This window comes from Pseudonaja textilis, chromosome 1 (genome assembly GCF_049901715.1).
Source record: "Pseudonaja textilis isolate UNSWEBS1 chromosome 1, rPseTex1.2, whole genome shotgun sequence".
Lineage (NCBI taxonomy): Eukaryota > Metazoa > Chordata > Lepidosauria > Squamata > Elapidae > Pseudonaja > Pseudonaja textilis.
Window position 1 is genome coordinate 187,054,229 of NC_141990.1, and position 12,128 is coordinate 187,066,356.

Here is a 12,128-nt window from a genome sequence, read left to right on the forward strand (position 1 = left end):
TGTGCCTCAAGTGAGAATGCTGAATCTCCCTTTAGATTTGTATTCTAAGTAAACTGGGCAGCCTATGATATAAACTAAATCAAATCCAGTTATTTTCCACAGTAACAGCTGAGGCCTGAATTTTGGGGTCAGTGAAAGTACTTACTAATAATAGCAAAGTCCAATGGCAAAAGATAGTACCTACCAGAACAAATTAAAAAGGATTAAGATAAAAGTGTCACATGTCCCCTTTTTAAATAAACAAGGATCATATTTTATTTGGCAATTATATTTAATTAGTGCATTTTATTTACATAAATCATAAACCATCTCCTTTTAGCATGAAATACAGACCAAATATAAACAGAAACCTGTACTTCAATTACATGCTAAATAAAATAGATAAAATGTTTTTTTTAATGGGACAATGCCTAACACATAAAGAAATAAATTAACACTTGTATATACTGCCTGTTGAAAAGTGCAAAATGATTCCTGAAAATTAGAAGATATTTTGTAAAGTTTAGTCTAGAAATACCACTTAAATCAGCCAACAGTGTAGCTGATTTTAAAGATTTCCTGTATCCAGGAAAATATTAGCTTGAGCAATTGTGCAGATTGTGCTCTTTTTGAAGTTGTATCTTCCCACCGGCTTTCAATTCTGTTTTTCAAAACCTCATTACTTTGTTCTGACAATGGGTAAAATCCTGATTGGCTATTAAAAAGAACACACACACACAAAACCCAACCATAGTCAAATCTACATGATAGATACCAACGTATTAAGGACTCAGCCAGTCTTAGGGCTTCTGAGGTGGCCATAATTCTCAACTGCTGTAAGGCAAATGTGGTTAGAGTTGACTTTTAAAAAATATATTTCTCTTGCAGGGAAAAAAAAGGCTTTTAACTATTCTCTGAATATGAAAAACATGGTAGGATGTTACTGTATTTTTTTTTCCTGCTACTAATTATTTTTGCTACTGAAACCATGTAAGTTGAACATGCAAATCCATAGGGCATTTTAATTTTGTAGTGGACCAAACATTTAATTTCTTCTATTAGCCAAGGAATCCATCCATATTTTGTTTTCTCTCTTAAATACTCATCTCACCAGCTTTTGGAATTTTTTCCATTTTTAAATAAAGACTTCTGTTATGTACAAAACTTTTTACATGAATGTAGAGTATACAATCTTGGCAACCTCTCGGCTACAGATCATGTCCTCTTCATCAGCCAAACACCTCTGCTGTTTCCTGGGTGGTAGGAACATTGTGCATTACTGACCAAAGATCTTACGGTAGAATTCATTGTTGCTTCTCTCTGCGGTGGCAGTGCAGTAGCAAAAAGAGGGGGATTGTTCTTAGGAAAGACCTTGTATTGGAGGAAGAGGGAGGGTATAATCTCCGACACTTAAGTACGCCGTGGCTCAAGACGGTGTGACATCTGCGACAAAGTCCTCTGGTTATCAATCACATTTAATTGACGGACATAACCCCGGAGATCCTGGTGGTTCTTATTCGCTTGAGATGCATCAGGATCTGACGAAACAGGAATGAAGAGCTATTGGCATGCTTAGTCAAAATCAAACGTAAGCCATTTATTACAAGTAGTCCTGAACTTGCAACAGTTCATCTAGTGACCGTTCAATGTTACAACAGCACTGAAAAATGGGACTTGTGACCGCTTTTCACACTTGCAACCTGTGTAGCAGCATCCATGATGATCGTGTCAACAAGATTCAGGTGCTTAGTGACTGGTTAATATTTATGACTGTTGCTGTGTCACAAAGTTGTGTGATCACTTTTTGTGATCTTCTGACTAGCAAAGTCAATGGGGAAGCCAGATTCACTTAACAACTTGGTTGCTAACTTATCAACTATAGTGATTCACCTAACAACTGTGGCAAGGAAGGTCGTAAAATGGGGCAAAACTCACTTAACTAATGTCTCACTTAAGAACAGAAATTTTGGGTTCAATTGCGGTCGTAAATTGAGGACTACCTATAAGTATCTATTTATCAGACGTATATTTCTACTGAGATTCAAGGCAGTGAGTTACTTTACCTTAAGATTACATTAAAAATTCATACATTGAACATTATTTTGACTGATACTTGGAGAATTATGCATTATTATTTTATTAGCAGAGATAATACTTATCAGCTGACAAAAAGCCCCCCATAATTTCAAAGCTCCTTCCTTTCTGTTCTAAAAACACAGAAAAGCTGATTTCAGTGGCATTTGATTCTATTTCTAGTTTCTACTCATTGTTTCCAATCTATGACACTATACTGTACATTGATGAAACGGATGAAAAATTGTCATTATGACAACATAAGTATACTTACTGAAAGGCAGGCTCCGACAAAATCTCATTGTCTTAATAGTATTTGAAATCATGCGCTGAAAATAGAGTGGGGAAAGGATCACCAAAGAAAGAAAATTTAAGCACCAATTCTATTACATCCTGGATTCTAATCTGGAGCTCATTGGCACCAATGTGTCTGTGGTCATTTCCACTGTTATCTATCACAATCTTTGCTCCATTTGATACCTTCCCAGAAGAAAAATCCAAAGATTAAACTAGGGATAAGTGATAAGAAATTTGGGGAACAATAAGCATGAACAAAGCCATTTCATGTCTTGGGATATAACAATTTTGAAATTAGTCCAATTTCCCAACGTAGCTATTTTTTAAAAGCATGTACTACATTTTTCAAAAGTCCATATAGCCATCACCAGCTCCAAATGTCTGGGAACTTTGCTTGATAAGGAAGACATTATTTAGGGCAGATATCATTAACTTAAGCTTTCTCTAACTGGTTTAGTTCTTTATGTGCAATTCTCTTAATGAGTCCATCATTCTTGAATGCATATATATTGTATGTAATATCCTCTTCTTCCTCGTTCTCTTCATTCTAAATTCAAATTATCATGCAAAATGCTGGTAAAAGCATTTACCAGGAATATTTTAAAAACCCTTTGGATGGACCAGAGCAAGTGCATTTTACCCAGCATTATCGTATAGTGATAGATGCAAAATGTTTCTGGGAATTCATAGGTATGAAAATAAAGGTTTTTGCTCTGTCCTAAACATTTGATGGCTAAGAGGAAGGACAATATGGTGTTCCCTTATATTCCGAGAGCTGATCAGGTTGTAATTAGACAATTCATTTCAAAGCACAGGAAGGGACCAATTTAGGAGCACCCCACAGGCCATACGATATTCATAATTTTTTGCTAACAGCCTCTGCCATCCTCAGTACCTGATAGCCAAATATGCAGTATATCCTATGCTATCAAAACAAAATGGGTTCCTGTCTTCCATGACTACCTTCAGTGAAATGCTTTATGTACCTCTTAATACTGAACAGGTTTCTTATTCCCATGTTAACCCAGGGCAGTTCTGAAAGCTATGCTTAATTCAAATAAACGTAAGAATAACTTTCCTATAGCATCTGCTAGGGGACAAACTGCATTACATTGTCCTTGTGGTAAATCCATTTAAAGCAATGGAATTTAAGTTTCACTTGCCTTCCCCCTCAGCTGAATTATCCTCAATATCAAGGAAGAATTTTGATCATTCCTTTCTATCAGTAAAGCAACTCAAGCAAATGTTAACTTTAAGGAAGCTAAATTCACATATCCGTTGCACACCATAACAAATATAACTGTGCCTCTCAACTCTATTTTAATTATAAGGCTGTTTCTGAAACAGTAATTTGATGATGCGGGGTAGTTCTTGATATCGATTTATACTGAAATGATAGTGGGCCTTATGATATGTCATGCATATAAGGGACAAGATAATAATAATGGAGGGATTTCTGAAAGAGCAGCCAGGAACAACACTGTATATCCACTGAACATTCTACTTTTATGCAGTGTGTTTTAGAAGTCATATGAGGGGAAACAAAAACAAAAATGAAGATCTGGATTCCTCCAAAACAGAACAAATAGACAAAGCCACGGAGACTCTGGGATTGTTTCCCTCTCCAATCATCTCCTCCAACTAGCCCTTCACAGTTCCAGTCCAAATCCACAGTCTGGAATCGTGGCAACAGGCCAGCCACATTACCTGCTAATCCATTTCTGGACCAGGCTTCAATATTGTTATAAATATTCATATATATCATACAAAAACTGCTGTTTAAGTCACACTTTTTGCATAATCTCTATGTTCCAAAAATGAAAGCATGTTTGCCCATCTTTTTCCCCTATAAGGATCATTGTGTGAATTCCTTTTGTTTAGATCCATAAAGCCTGGACGCTAATATGCACACATTCGCTAATCCTCATTTCACACCTCAAGGGTGAAGGGCCTCAGTAAATAGGAGAAGCAGCAGTTGATGGCACCGTTCTGAATTGCCAATTGGAGGAATTTCTGAGGTAAAAATGCCCTGAGTTGCCTTGCGGCTGTTTTCTACAATGGAATATGGCACAGTTTTTGGGGAAGCCCTGAACTGAGACAAATCATGTCATCTGGGGAACAATTTGGGGAACGTTTGTGCCCCCTTTTCTCAAGATGTCCATCTGTCAGCGTTCCAGAAAAAACAAACTCCAACACCAAAAACTCTGAGGTGGACATTTTCTCAAAGTTCCATTTTATTAGAGTAGTCATACTGGCACATCTGGGAAAACCCAAATCTGAGAGTTCTGAGTACATCATATGGCCCAATCACCATCCACCCCAACTTTGAGACGTCCCTTAAGCACTCCTCATCCAGGTGCAGGAATGACATGACCTTGACTGCAAAGAAGAACGCTATTGTGGCTAACTACAAACACTCTACAAAATCCCCCCTCCCAATTTCCCAGGCACAGGAATGTGGAAGCATGGAAGCTCCTGGTGCTAATATGGCTTCCAAAGCTGACACCATCACTGTTCCAGCCATTTCTAGACATGTCATCTCTCCTTTCATCTATGCTGCTGCCTAGGGATATCTGGATCACCCACTCCATTAAAGAGGCACAGATTTGAACTGCCTTTATTTTCCCACTGGGTCAAAAAGATTTGTTGGTGTGCTTTCACATATCTGTCAAGAATCACAACACAGAGAATTCCCTTCCTCTGCATCGAAACTGCATCATTTCTCCTGCAGTGTCTGCCCTTGACAGGTATGGTCTTAAGTCAAAGAAAGCTCACAGTATGTAATCATTAGATCAATAGAAAACAACCTTATGATTTAAGTGGGGCAGAGTCTCCCAAGCACACCATAGATGCAACACAATGCACAGGGCTTTGATACAAGACACACTAAAATAGAAGGCATCATGTTTTGAGGGAAGAAATACAAGAGACATAAAATCAAACCATAATCAACAACAGCAATGCAGTAAATCTCTACCTGAATCTTTCCAGAGGATAATGGTAAAGATGAAAATTATTTTCTACTGACAGAATTTGCCATATAGGCTAGTTTCAAAAATTCTGTCATCAACATTTAGTGAGATCGAGGGTGTATTTTATGTCTTGACTTTTTTAAAAAAATAGTAATAGGAAAAAATTTAGTCATCAGCATTATGAAGTGGCAAAGCCTTGAAGCCCGCTGCTTTTAAAAAAGATGGAACCTACAACACTCCTGGACACAAATTGGTGACAGAGGAAAATTAAGAGTGATGCATAATCATGGAAGGGAAATTGCCTCGGCTTCCTTCATTCAATGAATAAAGCTAACCTGCAAGAGGAAATGAAGTGTCGAAAAGACATCATTCTGGATCCATTGAACTAAAATTACTGGTTGATTGATAATGAGAAAGTTTTCTTGGCAATGGGATCTTTTGCAACTTTGAATTCATTTAACATCTGATAGCTTCTTGCTCCAATGCCTGCCTGCTAAGGCTCTTTTTGCACAGCAATGAAAACCCACATTCCAAAATCAACGCTATTATTTGTCCACTGATTTCAGCATGATAAGGATGTCACTCATCAAAACATCTGCTTTGGGAATATGCATTACCTACCATTTTTTCAAAATTCACCAGATTGTCAATAAAGGTCTTGTTGCCTTCATACGTAAATGTCATGTCTGCAATATAAATAAATTCATATAAACAGCAGAAAATAAATTTATATATATATATATATATAAATATGATATATATATATATATCAGTTTTTGACCCTAATACACCTATCTGAAGTATTTTCTTGTAAAAAAAGAGTAACGTTTAACATATTTTCATAAGCCCTATTTGCTAGATAAGTTAATGTTTAGATATAGGAAGATATATGAAAACATATTTAATGAGTTGGGAAACTCCAGAGACAGAAACATGTCTAATTTAAAATATCTCATTTTTTTAATTCATCTTTTTTTTTCCTCTGGCTTGTTACCTTTGATGAGTAAAGGCATAAAGGGAATAATAGGTGGTTCCAGTTTAGCAACTGTGAGCCTGTAGGCCCTATGGTTTCTTGAAGGGTCCTAAAAACAAAAGAAAAAAGAGGTATTGAGTAAATTCAAATATATGTAAATTACAGCCACTTTTTTTGAAAGGAGGATTAGTGTCTGAAGTACATTTTTAATCAAAAAAAAACGCTAACCATCTATCTGCAGCAAAAGTGTCCCTGTGGTTATATTGTAACATGCTTAATTCTCTGAATTTTTCTTCTACTTCGTGCATTTGCTGATTCATCTCTATAAGCTATAAAACTAGGATTCTGTAAAAATAGTGCATAAACAAATTTAAAGTTGGGATATCTAAGGAAGATAAAGTTTTTAGATTTCCCAGATCGACTGTAAGTAGGGCAGACATTTTCTCAGAAGAGGTTCCCTGAGAGTGTAATTTATCAGTCATATATGCTTGTTTTATCAGCACTGTAACGGGATCATAAATTCTTTAAAGTCACACAAGGACACATAAAATGTAGAAAGTAGAGGGATTTAAAATCGAGTTTGGAAATAAAATGTATCCAGAATGTGCCATGCATAGAATTAAATCTGTATTGCCATTTACCATTAAGCTTTCAAACTCTGCGTAGATCTTCTTGAACTTGCTTGGAAGTTTCTGCCAAGTAAAAACAAAGAAAACACCTGTATGGAATCTTGTATAAAATATAGATTGCTTGATTTTTCTGAAAGCACAAGGACACAGTTCACTTGCCGGTTCGTATTGTCTATGCCAGCAGACAGCATGCCCTCCGCCAGGCCCTTTTATAGGTGAGTAGAGTGACTCTGCTCATCTTCACACGAAGGGGCAGAGCAACTTGTTCCTAGTTCTCTAACAGGTCTGAGATGGCAGAAAATCTTGTTCTTCCACTGCTCATTTACAACAAAGCAGCAGTGAAAAATACAGCAAGTTCCCTAGCAACCAGATTATAAATAGAGAACTCTGAAGCTTGGAGCAGATTTAGTTGCAGACCCCAAAATATCCTGGGAAATAGAGAGTGCTTTGCTCCTTAGTTCACAGAAGTTAAACAGCCGCAAAGGAAATTAAATTCCAATCTGGATTTTCCCATCGGCCTTCGGAAGAAAGAGCCTCTTTCCATGTTCTGGTTGCTCCCATTTTTAACCACACTCCCCAAGTGCAATAATCTAGCAACATTATTCACAGATCTTTGTAACATTTACAGGCCTATTGTTTACCAAGTGCCCAGGGATCCTAGAGATACTGCATAGTGCAAAGTCTATCACATAATACTCAGATTTATGTTACTACAGAAATGGTGTCACTTTCCAATAATAAGTTCTACAGTAATGCAGAGGACCAATTTGGAATAGTGGATGAAAGTACCAGGCCAGAAATCAGGAGAGTATGAATGCTAAAGACAGAGAGCTTACTTGGGCATGCTCTTTCAGCCCTAGGAAGGGCAAAACATTTCTGAGTCAGGAGAATGCTACCAAGAAAGCTGCAGGGACATGTCCTGATGGTCACCAGAAGTCAAGACTGACTCAAAGGCATTAAAAAATAATCGCCACCGTATAACACAGTCACACACACACCCCATACTGACAGAATAGTACTGAACAGCTTTCTAGCTATTTCTCCCGTTGGTTGTTTTTTTTGCGATCAAGAAAACAGGTTGGAAGAAGTCATAGGAAAACAAGACAGGCTGCCACTAAATGGCACTGACACTTTAATGCTTGCAATCCTTGAGGAAGGATGAATAATAAACTCTCATAAGGAAGCATGCAAGTTAAGGAAAGGTAGATAAAGGATCCGTGCAGGTTTTACTCTGCTGGACTTTAGGGGGTGGTACTCATCTCTGTGTCTTTAAGCCATTGAGCCAATGCTGACCGAAGACAGGTCCGTGGTCATGTGGCCAGCATGAGATCATGCCACAGGACATGCCACACGGAGAAACACAGTATACTATTACCTTCCCACCGAAGTGGTACCTATTTACCTACTTGTATTTACATGCTTTCAAACGGTTAGGTTAGCAGAGCATGCAAGTTGGCCATGTTATAAATAAATGTCTAAGCTTAATTAAGGTTTCTGAGAGGAGCAGAACTAACTTCTAAAGAGATATGCAGAGAACAGGAACAACCCCACCTAGAAATGGAATTTAGATTTATTTTTATAAAGGGCAGTCTTTTCTGCCTGGCCTCACAGAAGTTTGTTTTTGATACTGAGGGGCTTAGCGAAGGTCGCCAATTATGTGGGAGAAAAAGTCCAACATCCAACACAGAAAAAGTCACTGGATTCGAGATCTGAATAGGCTGGAGTGGTTTTGATTTTTCCCTACTGAAACATCAGGACTCACAGTTAGGATCCTTATGCAAAATGCATCCGCAGGAAAATCACTCTCAGTGATGACAAATGTCATTCATTTGGATATGTGGGAAGAGAAGAAAATAATCATTTTGGTGCTGCTTGCAACTGAAAATTAGATCTCTTGAATGATCCACTGAAAATACCCAAAGATCCACAAGTAGACTTATTAAAGCTACTATACCTTCTCTCCAACACCATAAATATAAGTACTGTTGGGTCCTGCCAGCCCAGTCTCCTTTGCTATTCTAAGGGAACAGTAACGCACAAGTCAGATGAAAAAATAAAAATAAAATCCTTGAAGAACTGCACTCACCTCCCAGGTCATTGTGAGGCGACCCACTGCAACATTGCTTAGCCCCATAATCAAAGCAAAGAAAGAATTCAAGTTTTTATATTCCTTACAGCTGGAAGAAAAGAAGAGCACAATTTGAGAAAAGAAAGAATTAGATGTAGAAAAAAAAATAGGAAGCTTTACTTCTCTTCTGCAAATGTGTTTGATTTTGGATTGTGTTCTTCCACATCAATCTTAATAACCTACATACATAAACATACTTGAACTCAGTCTGAGAATATAAAACATTTTTGTTATTGCAATAATAAATAGTTGTCATTGCAGTTTATTAAATTAGGTTACAATTCCAAGCATGTTTACACAGGAGCAAAGGCCATTTGGAATTGCCAGGAAATAACTATTTAAAGTAGGCCTTTTGGTGTAAGCAAGTTCTTCAAATTAAACAGCCAGAAATCCTGAACAAAGAAAGGTTCTAGCAATGCAGGCACTTTTTTTTTTATTTGTGTGCTAATGACTTAGTCATTGTCTTTCAGTCAATAATGATCATTCTGTTATATTATTAAAACTCAGTCTAGAACTACAATAATACAGATTCTCATTTGGGGAAAAAACGTTTTTAATTAAGGATACTTAGACAATGGCCTAATATGAACCTTACTTTTTAGGCATGGAGCTCCTTTCTTCTGGCCTGCATCAGAACCAGGATGAGCAGTTTGTTGTACATGTTGTTTAGCAGCACAATTTTTTGTTTTGTGTCATTTTAATACAGATGGAAATGGATGCAGGATGATTTGGGAGTCGAACGTTCCCCTTTATGGCTTGAAACCAATCTCTGCCCGCCCCAAACATTTGAATCTTTGCTGCCAAATCTGGACAAGTTTGGAAAATGTTTATGTATGGAAATAAAAACAGTTTGCTATTTTAGAGGGATGTGTCCCACAACTATTTTCATCCACAAAAATCCAGAGAAATCCAATAATGGACTAAAAAATAATAATAATAATCACCCCTAGGATGTGGCCCTCCTTTCACAGACCTGTCATACCATGTCTCTGCAACCTCTTCCAGTTTGTGCCCGGTGACTCCCGAGATAAACCCCACACCACGAGCTCCTTTCTCTCAATGCTTAAGCACCTAGGCAGAGAGCAAACAGCTTCCCAAAATGGATTTCCTGTTCTCTCTCCTCATCTTCGTTGCAGCCGCCTTAGCATTGTCAGAGTGCATTTAGCACAATAGGTCAGGATGGCACTTCCCTGGGGCATCTTGTTCGCACATTAGATGCTAGATTCCATTGGCTTTGAGTCTAATCCTGCAGGGCTCTTCTTAATATCCTGGAGTGCACAAGCCTGTATTTTACTTGCTCCTTATCGCTTATAGAGGACACCACTGCTCCTCGAAGCTTACGAGATTACATTTACTACATGAAACACGTAGTAAAAATATCCTTTACAATTTGAATATGAACAATGCAGGCCTAAATGAGAAAAGAGAAGGGGGTTTTGCCAGTGTACCTCGTCAACCTAATGAGCAAATGATGAAGGTCTTGAATATATTACCGTGCTTTGTGAAATAAGACAATCTTACAGCTGTGCAATTTACAAAGGAACAGTCCAAGCAGGGCATCTAGACACCTAGATCGGCTTGCCTGTGTGGTACAGTCTCAGACTGGAGAAGCTGAAATGGAGGTGAAGAAGAACCTATGGCTATTTCTCCCCACATTTAGGTAGGAGGGGGGCTTAAATGGCAGCCAATCACCTTGGCTTTCTCTTCATCCCACCCTGTGAAAGAACCTAGGAGCTGACCCAGAACTCTAGGCATGCATTTGTGAATGCAGGAACTTCTGGGGGCAGAGCATTTGAGCTACTCAATTTACCAAGGCAAAAACACAGAAGCATAGAAGCAAACAGAAAGTTGAATTCCAAGACACCAACACTGACTGACTAGCTGATTCTCTCAATAATAATGTATTTTCTATTATTTTTTTCTTATTAAAAACACACTGATATATCGACAGATGGAAGTTATACAAATGGTTCAGTTGTATAACATTTTCTCCTTTTTTGTGCTAATTATTAAGAAAAGGAATTTGTTTTTCTTCTTTTCTGTATACGCTACTGCCCTCTACTGGATATAATACAGAACAAAAAAAATCAAGATGTATACAGTAAAAAATGTTATATACTGTATTTTGTTTCTATTGTACTAACTCCCCATGCCGAGGACTAAAGACACCCCCTGGCATGTTGGATATGTATTCATTATATATAGGTTTGAACAGAATTGAGACCCAGCCTGCCACTGTTGCGAACATTAGCAACACATGAACCAATGAAACTAATGTCCAAATGAGATCTTAGAAACTTGCCATTTGTGATTTACTTAAACCACTATTACTTTAAATTTAAAAGGACACGTGCCACTATACATATTCCATCCCAGATTATTAAGATAATTAAGGCCAAGCTAATGACTAATGCAGTGTTTCGCAACCTTTGTAACGTTAAGATGTGTGGACTTCAACTTCCAGACTTCTATTTCTATGTATGCTGCCTGACAAATTCTGGGAGTTGGTCCACACATCTTAAAGTTGCAAAGGTTGAGAAACATTGTATCATGCAACCTTCCTCATCTTAATATCTCCAGATGCATTCTCCCACAGTCATCAATCCAAGTCCCTTGAATTTTTAGCCATGGATAATGAGATCTGTAGCCCAATTCATTTAGAACAGGGGTGTCAAACTCACGGCGTCACGTTGTCATCACATGATGTATCATGACTTTCCCCCTTTGGCTAAACTGGGGGTGGATGTGGCCAGTGTGTGACGCATCCAGCCTGCGAGTTTGACACCCTGATCTAGAAGATATAGCAAAAGCGCTTACACTTATATACTGCTTCACAATGTGTTGCAACCCTTTCTAAGAGGTTTACAGAGTCAGCATATTGCTCCCAACAATCTTGGTCCTCATTTTACCCACCTTGGAAGGATGGAAGGCTGAATCAACCTTGAGCCTGGTAAGACTCGAACTGCCAAATTGCAGTCAGCTGGCAGTCAGCAGTAGCCTGCAGTACTGCACTCTAACCACTGCGCCTTATAAGGTTGAGAACAGTATTCTAGAACAGGGGTCTCCAAGCCTTGGAG

The 12,128-nt window shown here is 38.1% G+C and overlaps 1 protein-coding gene across 2 annotated transcripts in view; it reads right to left on the reverse strand.

Annotated features, from left to right (window-relative positions):
• Window positions 1-252: 252 nt before the first annotated feature.
• The window catches only part of RAPGEF4 (Rap guanine nucleotide exchange factor 4), a 164,278-nt gene continuing 152,402 nt past the window's right edge, over window positions 253-12,128 (reverse strand). For both annotated transcript variants that reach the window (XM_087919936.1, XM_087919937.1), the window contains 6 exons: window positions 9,010-9,100; window positions 6,936-6,986; window positions 6,316-6,403; window positions 5,943-6,007; window positions 2,327-2,381; window positions 253-1,517 (listed from right to left, as the gene is read on the reverse strand). In XM_087919936.1, the coding sequence (XP_087776062.1) occupies window positions 1,390-1,517; window positions 2,327-2,381; window positions 5,943-6,007; window positions 6,316-6,403; window positions 6,936-6,986; window positions 9,010-9,100 (478 nt within the window). In that variant the 3' untranslated portion in view covers window positions 253-1,389. The remainder of the gene's footprint in view (window positions 1,518-2,326; window positions 2,382-5,942; window positions 6,008-6,315; window positions 6,404-6,935; window positions 6,987-9,009; window positions 9,101-12,128) is intronic.